The sequence below is a fragment of the Rhinatrema bivittatum genome, chromosome 8 (genome assembly GCF_901001135.1).
Source record: "Rhinatrema bivittatum chromosome 8, aRhiBiv1.1, whole genome shotgun sequence".
Taxonomy (NCBI): Eukaryota; Metazoa; Chordata; class Amphibia; order Gymnophiona; family Rhinatrematidae; genus Rhinatrema; species Rhinatrema bivittatum.
Genome location: NC_042622.1, coordinates 151,488,482 through 151,515,543, shown reverse-complemented (window position 1 = coordinate 151,515,543; position 27,062 = coordinate 151,488,482). Strand labels below are relative to the sequence as shown.

The 27,062-nt window shown below is 41.5% G+C and overlaps 1 protein-coding gene across 5 annotated transcripts in view; it reads right to left on the bottom strand.

Moving 5' to 3' along the window:
* PC (pyruvate carboxylase) overlaps nucleotides 1-27,062 on the bottom strand; it is a 582,027-nt gene that overhangs the window by 376,226 nt on the left and 178,739 nt on the right. For all 5 annotated transcript variants that reach the window (XM_029611112.1, XM_029611108.1, XM_029611109.1 and 2 more), the window contains one exon: nucleotides 6,499-6,661. In XM_029611112.1, the coding sequence (XP_029466972.1) occupies nucleotides 6,499-6,661 (163 nt within the window). The remainder of the gene's footprint in view (nucleotides 1-6,498; nucleotides 6,662-27,062) is intronic.

Here is a 27,062-nt window from a genome sequence, read left to right as displayed (position 1 = left end):
TACCAAGAATATATATAGAATGAAAAGAAGTCCGTTCCTTCACTGGTTCCAACTCCAAGGATCAGCCGGGAACAGTACCAACGCTGCAATCGGGAAACCACAATCTCTGTATCTGCAGCTGACCCCAATTCAGCTAGTCCCAACGTAGCAGTAGTATACATGTTCGAAACACCATGCTTGCCCTCTAGACAGTTTCAGCTGCTGCACATCTCCCGATATAGGGACTTTTCCTGCCAGTCAGCACCAGTCGAGCCAACAGAAAATCCAAGCAAGCCAAATCGAAAAAATTACATTATACTGAGTCCAAAGTCTCCAGTGTCACAGGCAGTCTACATTCCACTTTTCTCTTCTCCATTCACTCCTAATCCCACCCTCACCCAGACAGTAAAAAAAAAAACCCACCCAAAACCTCCAAACCCAAACAAAAAGCATTACCCAGATGACATTTACCAGATGGGGGATTCATGCTGTTTCAACAAATATCTGTCCTTTCCATCTGTCAATCTCCTTGGACGTGGACAAACCAGAAAGGTACCTGGCAGGCAGGCATCTAAAACCACAAAAACTCCATCAGTCACTGTCTCCTCCTCTGCTTGTGGGAACATGGGCTGCTCGAGGAACCCCTGTGCTGAAAAACCTCTGCCTGTTCACATCCGGAATTCAAAGGCTGACCAGGTATAAGAGCACATATTTAACACCATGCTGTCAGTGTCTTTTTTTTTTTAACAGGTGCGTATCCTGCTCTTTTCATGTGGAATGCAGCTGAAAAATTGTTGAAAAAAAAAGCACCCACCGCTGCTTATACTGCACTTTGCCCTGCGCTCTGGCTGCTTCCAATATATTAATTTATAAGGCAATCTGCGCAGCTGTAGGACAACTGCTTTGGTGCTTCCACCAGGACCCAAGAGGAGCAAGTGCCCTCTGAGCACGCTCAAGCTTAACACAGCATGTAGGCCTAACTTTGAAGCTCTGAGAAAAAAAAAAAAGTGTGAAAAGTGGAATATAAATAAATAGATAGATAAATAAATAAATAAACAAATAAACAAACACCACCTCCAGGATCCATCGTGAGAAGGTGGTGACCGGATCAGATTCCTCTACCCCCCCCAGGGAGCTTGACAATACAAATACTTCTTTCTCTGGCCCCGACTCTCATGGTCATCAACCTTTTCAGCTGCCGCCTACGTTTGTCTCTCCTGTAAGTCTAGCTTTAGGCGAGTCCCCACGAAGGAATCCTCAAGTTCTTCCACTCAACTCTCCATGGCATTCAAGCAAGATGAAGTGTTCTGAACAAAGGCCACCAGGTTCTGCAACTTTTTTTTTTTAACTACTGTCCCGGGCTTTGTAGTAAAATCAGAGATAAGTTTTCAGAGAAAGATATGAACATAGTTTGGAAAATGTTTAGCCTCATCTAGAGATTTTGATAGAGCAGGCCACTCAGCCCCCACTATCTATCTGGCCCTCATGTTTATCTGATTTCCCCACATCAACTGATTTAAGTTGCCTTTGTGCTTTCGCAGAACAATATCTCCAAAAAGCCGGCAAAGATTTTCTTGGATGTTCATTATTTATTGTACCAAAGTAAAAAAAAAAAAAAAAGGATACTGTTGGCCAGGAAAATAAAGGATTTTAGGCCCTTTTTCTAAGGAGTTATACAGTCATACCTAGCACATATGACCCCCACCCCTCCCCCCACTTTTTTTTTTTTTTTTTTTTTTTTTTTTTTTTAACATGGAGGTCCATCTTCAGTAAGCCAGTGAGCAGACATTAGCTAGTAACTTGTTTATCCTGTTGAAAATTCAGGACATCTCGCTGAATATATTTTCCAAAAGCTATCCAGCTACATGTAGCTGAATAACTTTAAAACCCTAAAACTGGCTATGTCTGAATACAACTGGTTAGGTTTTAAACTATTCTTCCTTTGTGTAGCTGGATAACCTGCCCTGCCACTTAACCAAATATGTTAAGATATCCGGTTAAGTGGCAGAGCAGGCTATCCAGCCATAAAAAGAAGGAATACTTTAAAATCTAACCGGTTGTATTCAAACATAGCCAATTAGGGTTTTTAAGTTATTCAGCTACATGTAGCCGGATAGCCTTTGGAAAGTATATTCAGGGAGATGATTATCCTATTGAATATCCAGGATATTCAAAGATATCCAATTAAGTGACACTGTTACATGGGACCCGGTTCCTAAAAAGATGCCTCCACTGTGCCCCTGAGCTTGTACTAAAACCAGGACAAGGAACTGGGACAGGAAGTCAAACTGTGCTTCTCATTCTTAGAGAGTACTTCAGACTTGTTTTACTTAGCCCAGGATCTCTAACTCCCCTAGCACCATGACAAGAAAGAACCGAGTTGTGGCAAAAAGTAAAGGTTATGCAGCATTCAGCCTGAAATGTGCCCTGGCTGACAGGAAAAAAAAAAAAAAAGAAGCTTATTTCTTTGAAATTCTGTCTACCAAACTCACCCCAAAAAAGGTTAACAGGTAAAAGAAACTAGCTGGAAGAGAGGGGGAAGCTGCATGGAGAAACAAGGAATAAACAGCCCCCCTCCCCCCAGGAACCTAGGAGAACTGCAGATTTTCAGAAATGATAAGACAAGAAGCAGATTTAAATCCCCCGGGCAGTTAAGGGAAGAGAGAGAGGCCGAGACCTGCTGTGAAGGCACAGGAAAGTCAAATTTTTCCACTGGTAGGAGCTGCGGGAGCCACTCACCAGAGACTCAAGAGTCTGCACGTTTTGGACTCACAGAGTATCTGAATGCCTCATCCTACCAAGGGTGAAAACAGCAGCTGAGTGGTCAGAGTTTCAAGAGAGGGATGTACATGCTACAAGGTAGTTTTGTGCCTCTCTCTGCCTGCCTGAGTAGAGAGACAGCTCTGGGAGAGAGGAAATAACCCCACTACCTCTGCCTGGGCTCAAGGATATTCTGGCTCTACTGTCTTGCTAAGGCGGGGTAAGTGCTGTCCAGGGAATTATCCAGAGGAGCTGTGAGCACGTTGGGAATTGTCCCCCCAGAGTCATTCAAAGCCAGTGAGCTGGGTAAGAAGTTTTTAATCAAAGACAAGGAAAAATAAAACCCCACTTTCCACTAAGCCACTTCAGTATGAGCCCCAACAGCGACTAAATATTATGTGCACATTTACAGACACAATTTTAAGGAAACTAGCACGTCCATATTTATGTGAAACATTTACTTGTAAAATTGTTAAATGAAGTAGTCAGCCAGTTGCCATAGGTGACCGATACTACTGCATATATTTGACTTTTTTTTGAAGAGTCTGTTTTCCCTTGTTCCTGCTTTCTTGTGGGTGTCCACTTCACAGTGTTATTTCAAGTGTTTTATTTTGCTTTGCTTTCAGTCCAAGTTTGAATTCATATCTATTGTCAGTGTAATTAAATCTTTTGAACAAAAGGGACACATTACTACTCAGGGAATCTGTCTGGAGAGACCGGATGTGGTATTTGGGGGGGGGGGGACGACTCCTAGCGCATTGTCTTACCCAGTTCCAGATGAGCAAACCTGCAAGAATCAGCATTTCTGCTATGGTTAACTGCCCCTCCCTTGAGCCAAGTAACTAACTACCTCAGAGGGAGGTTGTACATACACAAAGAAACAAAAAAGTGCCTTGCGGGCTTGTGACCCAATTCCCAAACTCCTCCCCAATGTGAAAGGGGGAGGATTGGGGTTGGCCGTTGACCTTATGATGCTTATTTGTAATCATCAGAGAGGTTTGCAGGGTGAGGGGTGGGGGAATGTGGGGTGCACAACCCAGCAAAGCCATATATATATCATATTGAGGAGGCATTTTTTAAAGATATCCAGTTAAGTGGCAGGTTATCTGGCCAAACAAGGCCAGATTTTCATTTGTAACTTAACCAGTCAGAACTGAAAATCAGCTAAGTTAGCCAGATAATTTACACCTGCCTTGGAACGCCTCTTTTTTTTATCCAGCTAAATTATAGCCAGATAAGTAGCTGGATAAGCAGCCCAAGGCCGAAATCGGAGCAGCCTCAGAGGGAACTTTCCTTCCGTGTCCCCCCACCTTCCCCTCCCTTCCCCTTATCTACCCCACCCCCCAAGCCCTACCTAAATCCCCCCCCCCTACCTTTGTTGGGCAAGTTATGCCTGCTTGAAGCAGGCATAACTTGCGCGCTCCGCCCCGGCATCCCCCGGCACAGGCCGCAGTGCCGGGGGACTCGGGACCACCCTCCCGGCCCGGCCCCGAACCGTCGCCACGCCCCCGGACCCACCCCAGACACGCCCCCGGACCCGCCCCTTTTAGGAAGCGCCAGCGTGCGAGTGCCCTGCGCTCGTAAATCAGGGAGGATTTACGCGCGCAGGGGTTTTAAAATCTACCCCAATGTCCTCAAAATAAGATGGGATCATTTCTCACAGATCTCTGAACTAGAAGTCACCAATATCATTAGAGCCTTAAGTTCATCAACTTGCAACTTAAAATCCTGTTCAACTGCCTTTTGAAATGTTGCCATGAGGACATTAGCAAACATATTCCACATATTGTTAATACCTCCTTATCCACAGGTGTATTGCCTCCTTGCCTTAAAAGAGCCTCAGTCAAGCCATCGTTGGATGTTCAAGACTTCAATAATTACCATCCTGTCTCATCATTATCTTTTATTTAAAAAATCATCGAAAATGCAGTTCTGAGACAGCTATCACAATTTTTTGACAGATACTCTATACTTGATCAACATCAATTTGGATTTCATGCATTTCACAGTACTGAGACATTGTTGATTTCTAGTCTTTACACTGTCTACAGTGGCTTTGACTCTGGGATCAGTTATATACTTATCCTTCTAGATCTTATTTCAGATCATTCTGGCAGAATTGCACTGGTTCCCCATCAATTTTCAGATCCAATATAAAATTCTGTTAGACAGAAGATCCTTAATAAAGATGATGCTACTAGGCTAGGTGCAACATGGTCTATATATCCCTCGACGCGAGTTAAGTAACCTCCAACAAAGGATTGCTCGTAGTTCCAAACATTCCACAGGCACGACTAGGAGATGTAAGAAATCATGCAATATCTGTTGCTGGCTCAATACAATGGAATAAGCTGCCTGATGACTTTAGAATGATTTCTGATATTAAGATATTTAAGAAAAATTTGAAGACTTGGCTTTTTAAATATGCTTTTAGCGATAATCTATCTTTGTATCACCATCTCTTAACTGAGATGGTGATACAAAGCAGGCAGATATCAATCCTCGCTATGGATGGAAGAAATATTTTACTTATTTTTAATTTAATTGTATATTTTATGTATTTTATTTTCATAGAATGTGTCTAATTTTGAGTTTTATTGTATGTGTCCATAGGTTTTACAAGTTGGTCTTATTTGTCATTTTATTTGTTTTTTATCTGATATCTAAAATAATTTTTCATTATTTTATGTCATATGTCGTCTTTTAGAATGATGAATGGGATATTGTAAATCACCATGATCTCTGGAATGGTGATTAATAAATTGTCAAACAAAACCAAAAATAAATAAAAACATGCATCATTTGAAAGAAACTGGGACAGCTGGCTCTGTACTCACATGGTTTATATCATATTTACCTGCTTGCTCTCAATAGGTAAAAATTGGAACATTTTCTCCAAATTGGCATCCTCTGACATCCAGAGTGCTGCAAGGTTTGGCACTCACAGCAGCATTATTCACTATTTACTTAACCCCAATATGCCACTTATTACCTCAAGTTAGGCATATCAATATATGTTGTATGTTGATGAAATTCAGTTGTTTTTCCTTTGACATTATCATGGTCTATCATGGCACAATTTGCTGCACTGTGTGAATTAGAAGTTGGTTATATTCCAATATACTTAATAAAAAGAAAAATTATTTTAGGTGAGCCTTCCCCATTATCTATCCCTACTATTATGCTTTTTGATGGGAATTCTATTACCATCACACAAAAGATATGAGTCCTGGGAGTCTTCCTTGATTCAAAATTATCCATGATTCCTCAGATAAATGCAGTTCAATTCTCATTCACTTAAGAGAAACAAAAATGTTTAAGAAGCTCTTAAAAATGCATCTTTTTAACCTGTCCTTCTCAGGGGTCCTCTTCTCAAATCCTTGTAACATTTTGACAGGCTGCTTTTTTTTTTTTTTTTTTTTAAGTTGTGTTATTTATCTTATATACGTTATTATGTATGTTACATTGTTCCCTTCCCCGAACAGTTTCTCTGGAGGGGCGGGTAATAAATACCTTTTAAATAAAAAATGCATTGCACTTACAATGAACAACAAATTAGTTATCCAGCACATACTATTCATACCAAATCTCTAGTTGCCAAAAGTATTTTATAGCTATTGTCTATGATTATTTCAAAAGCAGCCTAATGCTCTCAGGATACTGCAGTAATCTTACAGACTTGACCAAAATTCTTCCAAATTTGGCTATTTAAAAAAAGAAACATTCCCATCATTGCCATGACCCCAGCCATGTTCCTACCTCAATGCGGCCTGTGTCTGGCTGGAACCCTCGTGCAGGGTCCTCGGTGGTGACGCGGCATTGGATGGCGCAGCCATTGATGCGGATGTTGTGCTGCTGCAGCCCAAGATCAGACAGGCTCTTCCCCTCTGCCACGTGGATTTGAGCGTGCACCAGGTCAATGCTGTGGAGGGAAGAGGGAGAAAAAGAAAACAAGTGAGCCTTCTTCATTATTCTTCCAAGACCACCAGGTGTGGATTTAAAAACCCTGGAAACCAGAGAATGGCAAGTATACAGTCCATAAACCCAAAGTAGCATGCAAGGCCTAGTCTACGAAACAAAATCAACAAGATAAAGTATCAAGAAGAAAGGCAACAGAAAGCAGATTCCCACAGATTATGCTTATATCTCTCATTCTGTTCCAAAGCAACCACCCTTAAAGGTGCTCAATTCCCATGTTCCCTCATCTCTCAAACTCTTTCTGCTGAAACCAGAAATAAGAGTGAGATTCAATGGACACCTGTTTATTAGAAACACGACTGAAAATAACATGTTTCACATACACTACACTGAATGGTCCAATAGCTACCCAGTACAGTAGATGACAGCTTCTATAATCCCTGAACTCACCTGTAGGGAACTAAGTATGCCGCTTCTGAAGTGCTGGCACCTCGCCTTTAGCAGGAGTTTTACAGAGCTTATTGAAGACAAAGAAGAAATGAAATCAGGGTTGAAAAGAGCCTCATGGGGGGGTTTGCAGTCTTCATGCATTCTGAGCCAAGGTGAAGGTGATTAGGGATAATTACAATTAGATTTTAAAAAGCCAGCTAGAAACAAATGGAGAGGAGCAGGGCCAGAACATCATCATGCAGGCAGGGTCTCTGCTATGTTTCTCTAGAGTTTTCCTTCCCTGGTAGGATTGTTTACTTAAAGAGAGCTAGGACACCCAGCTGAGAAAAGTTAAATAACTGGGCAGATTAGGAAAGTAAGGCTCGGTTTCACAGACAGAAGCCAGGTTAGCCTGGACTTGAGTAGCAGCCTAGTGGTTAGAACAGCAGATTGCGAACCAGGGAAGCCAGGGTTTAAATCCTAGTGACACTCCTTATGAGCTTAGGCAAGTCACGTCACCCTCCACTGTCTCAGGTACAAGTTTATGGGCTCATTTACTAAGTATTTTTCCCATAGACAGAATGGAAGAAAACCTTTAGTACCTGGCCCCTTAGATAGCATATCTTGTGTAGATAGGAAAATACCTACAGTACAGGAACCAAATCTGCTCTGAAATTTCACAAAAGGCAGAATATAAATTTAAAAAATATTACTTCTTATATCCGTCTGCTTGGAATGCCTGCTGACCGAATTGCATAGTATCTGTAAGTCTGGATTGTTAAGTAAGAATAAAGAGCCTAGACTGAATAACTTCTCTGGCTAACTCAACTCTGACCAGAAATACTACTGGAACACCTATTTGTTATTCAGCTAAATTTTAGCCAGATAATAAAATATGTGGAGAAAATTGAGCCAGATATGGGTCCAACAAATTCAAAGGTTGGTAATTAGCCAGATAACTCATAAATGGGAAAATTAAGGGAAACACTGCTGAAGGAAAGGACAGTCATCTACAATCCAATGGGATGCAGGATCCGAGGCAACAATGTTTTACCAGAGGAAAATTGTGTCAAATGAATCAGAGGGGTTTTTTTTGTTTGTTTGTGTGACTAGAGAATTAGATCATGTAAGAGCACTCGATGTGATTTATCTGGATTTCAGCAAAGCTTTTGATACTGACCCACATAGGAAACTCACGAACAAAGTGAAAAGCATAGGAGTGGGTCCCAAGGTGGTGGAATGGATTACAAACTGGTAGACTGACAGAAGACAGTGAGCAGTGATAAAAGAAACCTACTCTAAGAAGAGAAGAGTGATAAGTGGAATGCCTCAAGGATTGGTTCTGGGGTTGACTCTGATCAATATCTTTCTGAGCGACACAGCAGAAAGGTTAGAAGGAATAGCTGGTCTTTTTGTGGATGACACTAAGAGCTGCAACAGAAAGGACATACATGAAGGAGCAGAGAGGATTAGTCGAAGGTTGGACTGTTGGACTTCAATGGCAAGAAGTGCGGACATGCATCTGGGATGCAGAAATCCAAAGATGTTCTATGTGATGGAGGCAAAAGATTGATGTGCACTGACTACAAGAGAGACATTGGGGTGATAGTGTCTAATGATCTAAAAAGGGTGAAGCAATGTGAAAAGGCTAAGGTCAGAAGGATGCTAGGCTGTATAGAGAGAGACATAACCAGCAGGAAAAAGGAGGTGATAATGCCCTGAGGAGTATCGTATTCAAGTCCGGAGAACATGTTTTTTGTTTGGTTTTTTTTTATACTTTGAAGTTGTGAACCGTCTTGGTCAGACTTTGTCTGTGAAAGTCAGTATATAAAATATTTTAAATAAATAAATAAATACATATTCAGTTCTGGAAACCGTATTTCAAAAAGGACAGACACAGAATGGAAATGGTCCAAAGAAAAGCAACCAGAGGTGTGTGATCTGCCCTAGAAGACTTATGAGATGATAGTGAAGGACCTAAATATGTACTGTATACCCTGAAGGAGAGAAGAGACAAAGGAGATATGATACACACTTTCAAATATCTAAGATGCATTAATTATGCACAAGAATCACACCTTTTCTGATAGAAAGCTATAGAAGTAGGGGTCATAATATGAAGTTCCAAGGGGGCAGACTGAGGAATGTCAGGAAATATTTCTTAGAAGAACATAAGATATGTCATACTGGGTCAGACCAAGGGTCCATCAAGCCCAGTATCCTGTGTCCAACAATAGCCAAATCAAGTCACAAGCACCTGGCAAGTACCCAAACATTAAATGAATAGATCCCAAGTTACTAATCATTATTGATTAATAGCAGTTTATGACTTCTACTCTAGGAACTTATCCAAACCTTTGTTAAACCCAGCTATAATAACTGCCATAACCACATCCCCTGGAAATGAATTAGAGAGCGGAGGAAGCATGGAATGCCCCCCACCACCACAACACACACACACCATCAGAAGAGGTAGTGAAGACAAGAATGGTAATTGAATTCAAAAGGGCATGAGATAAACAGAGGACCACCAGTGGCTGAAGGACGGAAATGTAGATAAGGAGTAATCTGTAGGGATGTGAATCATTTTTTGACAATTTAAAACAATCGTCAGATATATTTTAAATCGTCAAAAATCATTAAGAGTCGCAATACAATAGAAATTCCCCTGATTTATCGTGAAAAATCGTAAATCGGGGAAGGGCGGGAAAAACCGGCACACCAAAAAAACCCCTAAACCCACCCCGACCCTATAAAACGAATCCCTTACCTTCCCTTACCTTCTATCTTTACGATGGCCACCGCCATCGTAAAGATGGCCGCCGCTGTATTTAAAGATGGCGCCGGCCATCCAGTGCTCCTACCATGTGACAGGAGCCGGCCAATGGCACGGATACCCTGTCACATGGTAAGGGCAAAGGGCCATTGGCGCCATCTTTATGAGTGGCAGCCGACGGCCCGAGAACGGGAGATCGCTCCCGGGACCACCACTAGACCACCAGGTAAATTTAAAATGTTTTGGGAGGCTCGGGAGGGTGGGGGAAGCTAAGGGGTTGTTTTTAAAGGGTCGGGTGGGGTTTTCTTTTTATCGGGCCATCGGCACCATTTTTGAGTGGCAGCCAAAATGGCGCCGATGGACCGAGAGCGGGAGATCGGTCCCCGCGCCCCCACTGGACCACCAGGTACTCGTAAAAAGCTTTGGGGGGGTTCGGGAGGGTGGGAGAAGGTAAGGGGTTAATTTTAAAGGGTCGGGCCTCACTAAAAAAAAAAATAACGATGTGAATCGGAACCAATTCCGATTCACATCACCCACAATCAGATTTTTTTCCCCCCTCTAGCCGAACCCAATCGTTAAGACGATCGGGCACATGATTCACATCTCTAGTAATCTGTACAAAGCAGCAGTTACTTCCCATATATAAAAAGCCTTGCTGGGCAGACTGGATGGATGACTTGAGACTTTTTCTGCTATCTATGCCTGTCCCCTGAACTATCCATTCCTAGAGATAATAAGATCTGTGTTCCTGCACCCAACCCCAGAACCCTCCAGTCAATCAGTGGCAGGCTCTGTATCCCTGTACTCAGACCCTGAGCCCTCTAAGTCCTACAGATGACAGGCTTTGTATCCCTGTTCCCATCTAACCATAATCAACTCCTTAAAAATCCATGGAGTTAAAGAAAAAGTCTAATAATCCTAATGTACCGGTGTCCAATGTGTTTGAAATCATTTCACCTTATTTTTAGATGTTATTGCCAAAAAAGTGGCAATCACCGTTACCAGTCAGAAAGTTAGAGAGATTGGTGTTTAATTACTTAAAGTTCTAATGAACTAATAAAACTCAAAAATATCTTTAAAAATAACATATCAGTAATAAAAGCAGTAGCAGGTTAGTCCAGTGGCTCAACAGTAGTGCTGCGCACCGCCACGCAGAAGGTCCCCAGTTTGATTCCTCAGTCACATTTCTGTACCCTGGGTCAGCTGGGGATAGGAATACCGCAAAGCGAGTCATGGTCTTTAAGTATGACACCCGGTGACTGGATATAAAACTCATGATATAGTATCCTAGAAGGAGCCCTGGTACATGGCTCCTGGCCTCAGGACTGGCTGCAATGACCAAATTAGGAATAGTGGGAGGATGAGTTCCAATTAAGCTGGAAGGAGAAACTAAGAACTACCAAGCTAAAAATACATACATACAAGGCCGAGGCACGAAGAAGGGCTTCCAAGAGCCTCTCAACCCTATACACAGCAGCAGATAGGACATGGTCACATCCAGAACCGTCCTTCCAGGCAGCACTTAAAAATATTTCCCCACCATCCACAGACCAATCTTGGATTAAACCAAGACAACAGCAAGATGATTAGAAAATCCATTGATGTAGCAATTTAGAAGGACCTTTGTATCCTGTTTGCAAACTCACTTTTATAATCTGTTCAGCTGCCAGCCAATGACAAGGTGGCCACTGACATCGCCTGAAAGCTACACAATTCTAAATTAATACGGATTTCATTCACACCTGCCCTGCTGCTCCTGGCTCGGCTACTTTAGTGCTCAATTCTGAATTGGTTTTTCCAGTTTTATATCCTCTCCTGCTCACATGGAAGGGAAAACTGCCATTCTCAAACATAGGAACATAAGAACATGCCATACTGGGTCAGACCAAGGGTCCATCAAGCCCAGTATCCTGTTTCCAACAGTGGCCAATCCAGGCCATAAGAACCTGGCAAATACCCAAAAACTAAGTCTATTCCATGGCAGGAGGGAAAAGCTGGTAAGGGACTGATGCTGCCATGGATGGGAGGGGGGGGGGGGGTGGTAAAGAGGCCAGGAATAGACCATTGGAGAAAGGGGGATTAAGGGGGAGGGGATGGAAAGGAAGAGAAGGGAAGGGATGATTATGCCAGGGGCTGTGGGGGAGGGGGTAGGGAAGGGAAGGTGATTATGTCGGGGAGGTATGGGAGAGGGAAGTGATTATGCCAGGGAGGTATGGGCAGAGAAGGGAGAGCGCTTATTCCAGTGGGATGCGAGAGAGAGAAGGGAAGGGACAACGATTATACTAGGAAGGTTGGGCGAGAGGGAAAGTAAAGTGCTGGTGTGCATTCACTGAATCCCCTGAATCTCACCACATGCCACTGGGCTTCGAAAATGTTTAGAAGCCAGAGAAAATATTTTTTCTTTACAGTTTACAAAAGTTGAGGTGCTTTATTTTAGCTTTGCTTTTCCTTTCGCTGCTTGTTTTATTTTTTAAATATTTTGCTCTTGTTTTTTTGCTCATTTATTTGGGGGAAGGTGGTTTTTTTTCATATTTTCTTTCATTTGCTTCCGCTTTCTTTCTTCCTTCTCTCAGAAGGACATTCTTATTTTTTTTTTACCTTCCTTCCATTTTATTTATTTATTTAGAAACTTTTATATACCGGTATTTGTGGGGACATCATACTGGTTCACATAATAACTGCAAGCTTGGAAAGTATATTTCAACAGGGAGAGTAACTGGGCGAGGGGGTAATCAATAGGCAGTAAGAAGGATAGAAAACAAGTAAGTCATAACAAGAGAATAATAATAATAATAATTAACAATTTACAATTTACATTTTACATTTCTCCTCTCCCAGGCTCCATTCACTGAAACTCCTTCCTTATTTGCCCCTTTTCTAGATTTGTCATTGCCTTTGATGTGGTTTCTCATACTTTGCTGTTAAAAGAATTAAAGGAAATAGGGAATGAGACCACAGGTTTGTTTTTCTGGAAACCAATCAAATTGGTGGGCATTGTCCTGTGGAGTGCGGCAAGCCTCTGTACAGTCTGCAGCACTTTCTAATGTTTACTACGGCTGCTTTGCTTTTTATTGGAACAGCATGCAATAAAGTTCAAAATATATTCTGATGATTTCAGTTATTTTTCCCAGTAAAAAGGAATGTGCATGCTGCTCTTATTGCTGTTTGAGAGCCTGCAGTACATCAATAAGTGGATAACTCAAAATCACTTTGTGCTTAATCTTAATAAAACATATAATTTGCTTTACACGTGATACTGACCTCCTGGATAGCCATAAAGTGACTAGTCTTTCTGAAATGGGCAATAACATTCAATTTACGGATACTATTTGAAATTTAGGGGGTTTTTTTATTTCACTCCAGATTATAATTTAAGGATCATATTCAGCTAGTCCTTAGGTCTGGCTATTTCAAACTCAGATTGAGACACCTAATTTCTTTGCAAAATAAACCTTATTTTAAAACAATGGTTCAAACCTTTATGCTACCAATTATTGACTGGTGTAACTTTATTAATCAGACTTCACCCCTCCTCCACACAAGTCCTACAAGTTCTTCAGAACTCTATGGCTCGTTTGATATCGGACAGACAATGCTGGGAGCATGCTTCACCATTACTGTAAGAGTTGTATTGGCTCCTGGTGAAATAGCATATCGAATATGGTTTTGCCCTTTAAGGATATGAAAATGAAGGGTCCTTCCTATTATTTGAATTATTAAACCTTTATACTTTCACTCGCACTTTGCAGCCACAGAGTAAGGATGTGTTCGTTGTTCCAACAATCAAAAGTTGCTCACTTACAGGAAACATGTTTACAGGCATTTTATACAATTATACTTTATGGAATGCACTGCCACAATTTTTGCAAGCAACAGATATTAAGATCTATATAAAGCAGTTGAAGGCCCATTTTATTATCTTAGCATTTCTGAAAAATATTTTTTGTTGCTTACGTTTTAAGAAAATGTGCTGTATAAATAATGGTTTTATGTTCAGTTATACTGTACTACTTGTTTTACATTGTGATCCGCTTAGCATGGAGTTTCTTTATAGGCAGAGTATAAGCATTTTTTAAATAAACTCTGCTGCTGATGTTGTCTTCGGCATCGCAACCCGCCTTTGTTGATCCTGTGTCACTGCTTCAGGCCACTTGTTTTGCTCTCCAGAGCTCTGTACTGGGCCACAGTAGCACCTAATGCTAAGCAGAAGCCTGGCAGCACCAAGCCTAAAAATGTGGGCAACTACATACCCGGGATTTGTTTTTCACCACTTGAATAATGCTACGATTTTTTTTTTTTTTTTTTTTAAATTGATGTCCGTAACTAAGTACATTTTCTGTCAATCACATTTTATAGTATGTACCTGTAAATAATTTTGCTTTAATTTTAGTGTGGGCAAGGAAAGAGGCACTGGGCTGGTAGGAGATTTTAACCTGCTGGGTGTTAACTGGCGTATCCAGGCAGCAGACTCATTTAGGAGTAGAGAGAGTCCGGACTCCCTTCAAGCGGCTAGCATCAAACGAATGGAGATGGAGCCCATGAGAGAAGGAGCAAACCGGACTTGGCACTTACAAATAGTGACAGTGTTTCAAATGTCCAGGAAGGACACTACTCGGCACCATTAACCACCATACAGTATAGTTTGATATTACCATTAAGGCAAAAAAAAAAAAGAGAGAGTCATACAAAAGCTAAAAGGTCTCAATTTTAAACACACTGACTTTTTTTTTTTTTTTTAAATGGGGAAGTACCTAAATGAGACTGGCAGGTTGGGAGGAGGTGGGTGAAATTAAAAGATACTATAACAAGATCAACAAATTTTTATGTCAGGAAAGTTAATAACTGGTATGTTTACCAAAGAAGTTGCTGAAAACATAAGGGATAAAAGATCAGCATTCAAAAAGTACAAAGGGTTGCAGAAAGAACATCACAGGAAAGAATATCAAATTAAGCTGGAGAGAAAAAAAAAAAGTCAGGATGGCCAAAGCACAAATGGAAGAAGAGAAAGCAAAAGAAGTAAAGTGTGGCGGCGACATTTTTTCAGATATGTCAGTGAAAGAATAAAGACCAGAGGTGGCACTGTAAAACAGAGATGAGCAGCAAGGTGTGGAGATAGAGGAGCAAAAATAGAAATGAGAAATGCATACTTCTGTTCATCTTTCACCGAAGAGTTGGAGAAGGACCACTGGTATATGTGAGAACAGGGTAGGTATGACAACATCCATGGAGACGAGCGACTGTGTGCAATTTGCAAAACTGAAAGTGGACAAAGCTATGGGGCTGGATGGGATGCACCCTAGGATACACTAGGGAACTCAGAAATGTCCCTGGTGGGTCCACTGGCAGAAGTGGACAAAGCTATGGGGCTGGATGGGATGCACGCTAGGATTCACTAGGGAACTCAGAAATGTCCCTGGTGGGTCCACTGGCAGAAGTGGACAACAAGACGTTGGATCTACATTTTAGGATGGGTCACTCATGCTGGGCTTCATGGACCTGTGGTCTAACCCAGCATGGCACTTACATTCTTAGCCCCTTTTCTGGACTTTACCCTTGAAGGCAGGGGTCACATTCAGTCCTGGGGCTTAAGTTCTTATACAACTGCAGGGTGTGGATTCTCCATGGGGTGGGGGGAAGGATTTAACTATAAGGCCCAAAGTGTAAGGGGAATAACTCTACTGAGGGTGTTATTCTCTGTAAGTTTAGTGTAAGAAATTGCCAAAATAACCAGTCTGGATACTCTGAAAGGGTGTTCGAACTTACATTTTATTGCTGCAGATCTTCGATAGTAATCATCCTACAGCCAACTCAAAAATGCCACACTGATCTCCCTGGTATCATCATTATTTTTTAAGAAAATGATCACTAGTTCCTTTACTTTAGTAATATTAAAACAGCATCAGAATTGCTGATCAGGTTATTGGTTTTAAAACTTCTATGTCACTTCTTTTGATATTGCTGTTCTGTATTTGCTCATGTGAGTAGTTGTAGATTCAATTATATGATGTATGAGCTATTATCAAGATTATACACTTGCAGGGGTGTCAAACTGCAACCCTGGAGAGCCATATATCAGTCTGATGTTCAGGATATCCCTAATGAATACTTAGGAGATATATCTGCATATAATGGCAACAGTGCATGCAAACATCTCATGCAGAGGAATACCCTGAAAACCTGACCGGTTTGAGGACCTCCTGGTTTATTGTATTGGACAGTAAATATTTTAAAATTGAATAGAGTCTGTTGCAGACTAGCACCTGATGGAATCAGAGTCTCAGAACTCAACTAGTCCTGAGAAAACCCAAAAGGAAAGATCTTAATCCTATTTGTCTGTAAAAAGTTGTAGTAGATATTCCTGGACTTGGGGAGAAAAGCAAGCTGCAGGGCTGATTGGCCATTCATACCACCTGGAGGAGAATTCAGCTTTCTAGGAGACAGCTACTTGTGGAGACACAATAGGTCTATGGACAGAGCCCTCCCAAAAGCTCTTTGCATACTCACGTTGAACTGACAATTGCTTCCACATACAACTCAAGCCATTTTTTACTATTAGTTCCTAAGCAATAAAACTTACAAAAAAACAGAAAGACAATTTTAGCATGAGCTTGCAAACAAAAAAAAATTGTATGTAAATGTTTAAAAAAAATATAACAAGTGATACAAAAACATTTAGCATGCTCATGGTAAAAATGTCAAAACAATTCATGCTATTTTTGTGTGCAAAAACCTGAAAATGCATTGGCTAAATAGCATGAGCAAGTTACTTAGTTACCAAAGGCAAGCTAAATATTATGAGCACACTCAACTGGATACACTCAGTTCTGGTTTCTTCTTGCTTCCTTCTGCTGGTTTCCAAGGGATATACAATTTAGCTTGGAACATGAGGCTTGCTAGTTAGTGGAGATCTAATACACACCAGGAGGCCAATGCAATAAGATGCGCTAAGTTAAGCACACATTTGCTCCCATTTCTACACACATCACTTTACTCATTATTTAATAAGGGGTTTGGAGCATCTGGGAATGCGAAGTCCAGGACCACATTGGCACAGCACCATAGACTAACACTCAACCCCAGAATTAGAAGTTCTTTTTACTCCACACCTCTGACCCATTCCTAAAAAACTGGGCTAAGCACCTGGATACCTAAAACAGAGACCCTGAACCCGAGACCCTCTGCCCTGGGATACCTGGGACCTCCCACAGGATGCAAAACTGTTGCATGTACAACTATCATTGCATAAGCTCTTTGGGGGCAGGTTCTTATTGCACAATTCTCACAATCACGCAGCACTCGCTGTACGTACAGCTGTCTATCACGGTCGCCTCACGATTCTCTGGATTTGTGTAAGACCTGGGAGTGCAGCTGGCAGCAGAACTGTTGGCCAGGCAGGAGCTGCGTGATGAAAGTGTAAGGAGGAGATGGTGGGCCTTACACGGCGACAGCTATAGACAGTTGCACATACAGTGAGTGCTGCACAATTCAGAAAATTGTGCTTCTGTAAGTGCCTTCCCCAAAATACTCACATAACAATAGACAGTTGCATAGTTGTCACATTGTGAGCAAAACTAAGTGCCTGCCTCAAAGAAGCATTTTTTTTTTTTAACGATATATCTGTCTCATGCACTTTTTCAGTTGTTTTATGTCCACAAATCATGATTTATGCACATATTTATGTTATGCGCACTTGTGTGAGAAAGTTTATGGTTAGCATGCTTCTTTTAAACTCTTTATATCCCATGCCCTCTTCAGTACTTCAGACAAGCAAAGAAACTGTTAGCTGCAAAGACGTGAAGAGACAGCAGAAGAATTATAGCAGCTAGGTGCATCTGGCTGGCTGCACTTTTCTCCACCTGTACCAACTATCGGGCTGATTCAGTAAAATGTGCGGGAGAGACGGCACTCCGAGGCGAGCGCCCACTCTCCCAACGCGCGCCCAGGCCACTTTCCTGGGCACGCGATTCTGTATGCAAATGAGGGACACAAGTGCGTACCTAGTGCCTCCTTATTGGCAGAAGTGGCGGCTGTCAGTGGGTTTTACAGCTGAAGCTCAATTTTACTGGCGTCTGTTGTCGAACCCGCTGACAGCCACGGGTTCGGAAAACGGACACCAGCAAAATTGAGCTTCTGTTTTTCAACCCGTGGGCAGATTTTTTTTTTTTAAGACTTAATTATTTTTTATTTTTGGGGCCTCCAACTTAATATCGCTATGATATTAAGTCGGAGGGTGTACAGAAAAGTGGTTTTTTCTGCTTTTCTGTACAATTTCCTGGTGCCGGCCGAAATTAAAGCCTGCCTTTGGGCAGGTGTTAATTTCTGAGAGTAAAATGTGCAGAGAGTAAAATGGCTGCACATTTTACTTTCTGTATCGCGCGGGACTAATAGGCTCATCAACATGCTGATTCAGTACAGTGCGGCCTGATTGCACTGTACTAAATCAGCCTGTATGAAGGTAGCAAGACTAGAAATCACAAGAACAGAGCCTTCTCCATGTTTATGGAACAACTTATTGGAATCAGTACGACGGCCTCACCTTTAAAAAGGTTCAAGGCGGCCCTAAAAGTGCATCTTCTTGAGCTGGCTTTTCAAAGCTAATATTGGGTCTCCTATTGTTAACAGATGTACGTTACCTGTTTTCTAGTCATCTGTATTAGCTTCCATACTTGTTTTTATGAATGTGTATGTAAATATTATGCATGACCAGGTCACAGCAAAAGACCTGGCCTGACCAACCAGACTCCCAATTCCACTGACCACCTAGAATTGGGGGTCTGATCCCTGCCAGTTCCAGGTGGTCAATGATTTGGTGGTGGAAAGCATTTTGCAAGTTTTGATAAACAAAAGACAATAGTCACGAGGTTCATAACGTGATAAGAAACCAAGCTAGTACTGTCTTGCTTCAAAAGTTTTGGGGTTTGGTTTTTTTTTGTTTTTTTTTTAAATTTCTCTAAATATCAGTGGGCAGAAAATAATAAAAAATGATCAGTAGATATAGTGAGGAATGTTCAAAGTATGAATTTTTTGTGCTCACATATAAAGCAGGCAAGATAGCCAGAACTGTGTGTGCATGTACACGAAGATACAATTAATTACAGGAATTAAAACAGCAGGGCAGAAGATTGGACAGGTTGCTGTGGAAGGTGCCAGACAATGTGAATAAACCAAATTATAAACATCTGAAAGATTATAATAGGGTTGCTAAGCTGCAAAAGAAGGCTTTTTCTCCCCTTAGTCATCTCCTCCTCACTCTTCTAAGGAAACTTTAAAGTGACTGATGTCCTGGTTGGAAAAGCAATTACTATTGTTTCCGGTGAAGAGTCTATTTTATTTTGACTCTGCCTGCTCTCTGCCTGTCCGGACTATTGCCTGGGTACCATGTTGTCTGCTCTTCACTCATGACTTTGGCCTAGTTGTTATTGACTCTGCCTGACTGCCTTCTGTAGGGCCCTAGTCTAAGATCTGCCGGCCTCAGAGCCGAAGGGCTCAACCTGCGGGGAAAGAAGCTGGTACAGGTGAAGCCTAGCCCTCCGTCCTGCTTGCTGTCGGTGTGGGCCCAGCTGGTTCATTAGTCGGGCGGTGCCAACCTCGCCAGAGCCCAAAGGACTCACACTCCGGGACATGTCAGGGCATTTCTTGGGACTTGAGCAGGGGTCTGTCCGGTCGAGAGCTGGTGCCCTGATATTGAGACAACACAGTGACTTAAATTGAAGCAGCCTCAGACCAGCGTTACACCCCCCAGGGCACAGCTCTGCCCTTGAGGATCTGGACTGGTCCTTGATGGGCTTTAGAAGGGGTTACTGAGAAAGGCCCAGGGTTCAGGCAGCTTAATGGCTGAGAGCTGCATGGTGGAGCTAGACTCTGAACTGGAACGCTGGTGAAAACGTATCAGTGCTGGACAAAACATTCACAGTGAGCAATGGACTGTGGGGCTGAGTTCAGTATTATTCACTGTGTCCTGTGAATAAAAACCCTCGCATTTAAGTACAGAGGACCTTTACCTGACCTCTCTTCATGAAGAAATACCAGTCTGGCTGGAAGAGAAATCTAGATGAAATAGAAGGGCGTGTTAACATGGGGAGAGGAAGAGAGCAAGTCATTGTGGCAACCTTTCCTCAAAACATGGCACCTGCTCACCCAAAGTATCATTAAATAACTCATTGCGAGGGAGCTATCCCTGCTGGTAGGAGAGAACTTTTTAAAATGGCAAAATTAGCTGAATTTGAGGAAATAAAGATAATAGCAGGCAAGCAAGCAAATCACTTTTCCTGGGAATACCAAAGTGATTAATAAAACAAAATACAATTTAATAAATAATATAATGTACAAAGCCATACAAGAAATTACAAAGACAAAATAGAAACAAAGATCAAACCTACAATAGGTATCACATCAGAAAGTGTAAAATCCCTGCTGGCTAGTCAAGATGGGACTAGACTGTAATTGCCATGGAGCAGGGACAGTCTTTTATATGGATGTGTACAACACGTGTATATCTAGTAGTGCTTTACAAATTAGTAGTAGTAGGAAGGCCAGATCAAACAGCCTGGCCTTTACTAATTTCCTAACCGCAGGAATATATTTTAAGGATGCAGCTTTTCCACAGTTTCAGAGCAGTTAAAAAGGAAAAAAAAAAGCACATTTCAGTTTCCTGACCAAACTAGTCTGAGAAGGAGGGGCAAAAACAGTAAAGCAGCATCAGAAGACCTGAAACACTTTTCTTATTACCGTAATGACCCTTTATTTCTTTCTTTATACACTATGAGCAAATTACACGGTTTACTATTGTTTTTTCCTCAGATATGGATATGTAAGTTTGGATTAATGTTAAGTAAACTAATTGTTTGTTAAAATCAGAAAATGATGATAAATAAAGAATTAAAAAAAAAAAGAAGACCTGAAACACTTGAGGCAATGTAGACTCCTCAATAGAGGTGAAAGAACGGCATGAAGCTTTGTGCCAATACATAATCTAGCTGCAGCGTTCTTTGCTAACTGTAGCTTCTGCAATGTTTTTACTGGTAAACCATAACAGAAGAACATGAATTATGGCAGGGCTTCCCAAACTTTTAGCCAGTGTGACCCCCACTATAGCACTAGAAAATTCACATGACACCAGAGAACGACCCACCAAAGCGAATGATCAGGGATGTGGTCCCCTTCCAACAATCGCTCCAGTCTCACCCACTCCACAGTCCAGCAGATCTCTCTCAAAGTCCACCTTCTCTAATCAATCTTCTTGCTGGGATTCGTTGCCCCATAAGCTACCATGCCTCTCCTCCCGGTCCCAATGCTGCCCAGCCTCAGCACAGCTCTAACATTGCCGGCTCCAACCTCCACTGCGGCTACGACCTGGCTCCTCCATAGAAGTGCGCAGACTCTTCCCAGCCTTAAAGGGCCTGTGGTGGGAAAGTCCCTGTGGTGCCCCTTGATGATACCACACAACCTTTTCTATATAAGGGCTCCTCAGACAACTCGCCTTTGCCTAAGCAACAAATCTCCTACTCCTGTGTAGTGCCTGTTGCTCCTGTGTGTGGTGCCTGTTTGTGATCCTTGCCTCGTCCAGCCTTGCCTTGCCTGTCCTGCCCATCTTTTCCAATGTCTTCTGTAGGTCTCCATCCACTCTTGGCCTGTCTCTCCAGATCTTGACTTCTTGCCTGGACCTGACCACTCTTGCTAGATGCTCACCTTGACCTTGGTCTGTTCTTGACTCCAATCGTCTGTTGCTTGCCCTGACCTAAGTGTGCCTCTGGACGTCAGTTATCTTCATTGTCCTAGGGACCCACCTAAGTACTGTCAGCTGCCAGAAGCAAAGGGTCAACCTGCAGGGGAGGCGGCTAGTAAAGGTGAAGCTCCAGACTGTCCTGCTATAGGGTGTATTTGCCTACTGCCTGTGTAGGCCTCGTGGGTTCGCCCCTCAAGGCTGCGTCAACTACACCGCAGAACAAAGGGTTCACTCACTCACTACCCTTTACACTTCTCTCTCAACCTCCTGTCCCTCCAGCTGAACCCATCTTCCAGCTCCTTTCACCTCCATCCCTTTTTACATCCTCCCATTGATCTTCTCTAACCTCTCCTTGTTATAACCCCTAAACTAAGCCTGTTATATCCTCCCTCTTACTCCATTCCTAACCCATCTCTCTCACAATCCACCCTCACCTCCTCTCCCAACCCTTTTCTCACATCTTCCCTAGCTGATCCCCTCTTACCCCAACATCCCCCAGTTAATCTGCTTTCACTAACTTCAGTCAATCCCTTCTCCAGATGATCCAACCATCAAATGGTTGGATCATCTGGAGAAGGGATTGACTGATCCCTCCCTTCAAAGGGATGCGTCTGATCCCTCCCTTCAAATTATCTCTTTTCTAATCCCCCTGGCCTAGGTTCAGCAGGAACGTTTTCCTTTGGGCCCCAGGATGATAACTGGTGAGGAGAGAGACTAATAGACAAGGCAACATTATTCACTTGGGTATAGTAGTTAAGGAGAGAGGAGCAGTGACAATCTTCACTGACCCATACACACTTAGCTCTCCCCACCCCTCATAGTTGATCCCAAGATAGACAATAGTAACATAGTAATGACAGCAGAAAAGGACAAGATGGCCCATCCAGTCTGCCAAGCAAATGTCTTATGGTAGTATCTACCACACCGTGCAGGTCACCCCATGTTGTTCTTAAATGTAGCAACTGTCGCTCTGTGCAGTTATTCCCAAGCCTTACGATAACCCATAAACAAATTTGCTAGCAACATTTTTACTGGGTGATGAGCCTTCTTGAAAATTCAGATAGTGCTGCTTGACTGGACTTGGCTGTAGAAGCAGTCCTGTGCTTTTTCCCTTATAGCTGTGTATTAGTACCCCAGACTGTAAAAGTCAGGGCCCGTGTTAGTTATCGTCTGACAATGATCTACAAGCGGCAGCAGCATTAGTAATGAAGGGTCAGCACAGGACTTGTGAGCCAGTGCAAGCTTACAGGCCCTGCAGCAACCCCAATTCTTCCTTATGCAAGGGTAGGGCCGCTGCAGGGTCTATGAGTACATGCTGGCTTATAGACCCTATGCTGCTTTCGGCTCCTGAAGGGCGCTACCATTTAAGGCATTGTGACCCCTGCTGAAGGTTTCGTGACATATAGTGTCCTGACCCTCAGTTTAGGATGCCCTGGATTATGGTCTCAAAAGCAGACTGCTCTGAAAAACACTGAATATGCCGCAACCAGCAAAGATGAATAAAGTAGCATTTGAGACCCTGGCCCTGTGAGACTCCATTTGCAATATGAAGTCTGATTACTCCAAGATTTTTTTTTTTTTGTAACTTATGTTTATTCATAAGAACATGCTATACTGGGTCAGACCAAGGGTCCATCAAGCCCAGCATCCTGTTTCCAACAGTGGCCAATCCAGGCCATAAGAACCTGGCAGGTACCCAAAAACTAAGTCTATTCCATGTTACTGTTGCAAGTAATAGCAGTGGCTATTCTCTAAGTCAACTTAATCAATAGCAGGACAAGGAATGGGCCAGGCAAGTAACAGGACAAAGAGCGGGACAGGGAGAACATAAGAAAATGCCATACTGGGTCAGACCAAGGGGCCATCAAGCCCAGCATCCTGTTTCCAACAGTGGCCAATCCAGGCCATAAGAACCTGGCAAGTACCCAAAAACTAAGTCTGTTCCATGTTACCATTGCTAATGGCAGTGGTTATTCTCTAAGTGAACTTAATAACAGATAATGGACTTCTCCTCCAAGAACTTATCCAATCCTTTCCTAAACACAACTACATTAACTGCGCTAACCACATCCTCTGGCAACAAATTCCAGAGTTTAATTGTGGGTTGAGTGAAAAAGAACTTTCTCTGATTAGTTTTAAATGTGCCACACGCTAACTTCATGGAGTGCCCCCTAGTCCTTCTATTATCCGAAAGAGTAAATAAACGATTCACATTTACCCGTTCTAGATCTTTCATGATTTTAAACACCTCTATTATATCCCCCCCTCAGTCATTTCTTCTCCAAGCTGAAAAGTCCTAACCTCTTTAGCCTTTCCTCTTAGGGGAGCTGTTCCATCCCCTTTATCATTTTGGTCGCCCTTCTCCATCGCAACTATATCTTTTTTGAGATGCGGCGACCAGAATTGTACACATTATTCAAGGTGCGATCTCACCATGGAGTGATATAGAGGCATTATGACATTTTCCGTTTTATTAACCATTACCTTCCTAATAATTCCTAACATTCTGTTTGCTATTTTGACTGCTGCAGCACACTGAACCAATGATTTCATTGTGTTATCCACTATGATGCCTAGATCTTTTTCATGGGTGGTAGCTCCTAACATGGAACCTCACATCGTATAACTACAGCATACGTTATTTTTCCCTATATGTAACACTTTGCACTTGTCCATATTAAATTTCATCTATTTGGATGCCCAATCTTCCAGTCTCGCAGTCTTCCTGCAATTTATCACAATCCGCTTGTGATTTATCTACTCTGAATAATTTTGTATCATCTGAAAATTTGATTACCTCACTCATCATATTCCTTTCCAGATCATTTATAAATATATTGAAAACCACCGGTCCAAGTACAGATCCCTGAGGCACTCCATTTTTTACCCTTTTCCACTGAGAAAATTGACCGTTTATTCCTATTCTTTGTTTCCTGTCTTTTAACCAGTTTGTAATCCAAAAAAGGACATCGCCTCCTATCCTATGACTTTTTAGTTTTCTTAGAAGCCTCTCATGAGGGACTTTGTCAAATGCCTTCTGAAAATACAAATACACTATTTATTTATTTAGGCATTTTTATATACCAAAACATATTGTGTACACTTCATGTCTGTTTACAGTGTATCTGTGGACCGTCTTTAATGATGTGTCCTAAAAAGCATTAAAACAAATAACCCTATAAATAGTAAAAACATCTAAAATTAATCTACATTTAATTTTTACAAAATAATAAAATACATAAAATTCATTCAATATCAAACTAGTTATAAAATAGGGTTTTTAATAGACATTCTTTGTAATAGTCTAGATTCACAGGGGGAGTCTCAAGAGAAGTCATACTACTTTGTTGAACGCCTGTGCGAACAACCATGTTTTTAGCTGTTACACTACATCTACTGGCTCACCTTTATCTACATGTTTATTAATCCTTTCAAAAAAATGAAGCAGATTTGTTAGGCAAGACTTCCCTTGGGTAAATCCACGCCTACTGTGTTCCTTTAAACCATGTCTTTCTATATGCTCTGTGATTTTAATCTTTAGAATAGTTTCCACTATTTTTCCCGGCACTGATGTCAGGCTCACTAGTCTATAGTTTCCTGGAATGCTCTTGGAGCCCTTTTTAAATATTGGGGTTACATTGGCCACCCTCCAGACTTCAGGTACAATAGATGATTTTAATGATGGGTTACAGTTCCTTCATTTTCTTACTCGTATAATATTACAGACAACAAGGTACAGGGTACAAGGTACAACCTCACTTGCCCGGAGCTATACAGGTCTTCAACTTTAACAACAGCATTAACATAATGAACCTCTCATCCTTCAAACTTTAACATTTGTAAGATTTATAACATTTAAGAGTGCTGCCCATGTAGCCCGGCTCCTGGGAGCTGACATTAACAAACAGTTCCACCCCCTCATTGTCCCAATTTCAACAACTTTACCCCTCACAAGGTACCACCCCTGCCCCCAATCCCCATATCCTCCCGTGCCATTTCTGTTCTCCAAGATATTTTATAGGAAAAAAAAAAAAAAAAAAAAAAGAGTATAAAAGCTATGCTATCCAAAAATGAGTCAACATAAGAAGGGACCTCTGAATTCTCAATCCATAAAACTTCAGTTTTGATAGAAGTTAGATGCAATTTGCTCATCTTCAACCATGCCATTACACATTTAGTGCAATTTAATTTAGTGATGCCTGAAAGGTTTAACAGGAGAGTAAATGTGGACATCATCAGCATAAAAATGAAAGAAGACAAACTCACATAATTCAGCTAATGGAGACAAAAAAATAACAAAAAGTGTCTGTGATAAAATAGAGCCCTGGAAGTCTATGTTTAATAACCTTCAGAGAGGAAACAAACTCCACCAAGGACACAGAAAATGTTCTTCCAAATAAGAAGAGAGCAAAACCAATGGGAAACCAGTTGATCTACTAGGATATCTTGTAACTGTTGCAATAAAATAGAATAATATAAAACATAATGGATGATAATGCTTTTTCAGTAGAAAATCCGACTCAGAACCTGAACTGTAATAGGTCTAAAAGGCAGTGATCACTCACAAACTGTAGAAGTTTAACATTTACAAACTTTTCAATTAATTTACCCAAGAAAGGTAAATTAGAAATTGGTCTATAGTTGTTGGGAAGCATTGGATCCAACAAAAAATTCTTTAAAATAGGGTCAACAACTTCTGTCTTTAACACATCAGAAAATGCCCCCTTTATAATGGACTTATTCATAATTTCTACGAATTGTACAAGTAAGCCCTTTCCAGAGGCTTTGATTAGCCAGGAGGGAAAGGGATCCAAAAGACACGAAGCTGGCCTAAATCCTTTCAGAAAATTCCACAGTTCACCAAAATCCAATGTTTTCAACTCAGAGGGGACAGTAGTAGCTTGAGAAACAATCAATCGTTTATTTCCAGACCTTGCTAGATCCTATTAGAGATCAAAATTAAGACAGAAATAAGATCTGAAAAATAACTAGTGCAAGTGTTTCAGTATTGGAGTAGCATGATCCTGTAATTTCCCCCTAAAACTAATCTAGCTGCAGAATTTTGTAAAATCTGATTTAACACAATTTGAAAAAAAAAAAAACAAAAAAACAATAAGCCATTACTGTAGTCATTAATACAAAAGCCTGTACTACCGTATGGAAATCCTCTTTTTTCACATATTTCAAATGACATAAGTCTTAATTTGTAAAATCCAGATTTGAATACTAATCTAATAGGAATTTTTTTAATTCAAGCAGCATCAATTTGTAATCCAAGATTCCAAACTACCTCAGCAAAATTAATGTTCAAATCTTCAATTTTCAAATCAGTGTCAATTTCAGAAATAGGTTTTCAAGAAACCCATAAAGCTTCAGTTTTTGTTAAATTCATAATCAATTGATTTTCTCTGAATCATTTCCTGATTTCTGCAAACTCCTTTCAACTTTATTAAGGGTCTGTATGAACTGGGAAAA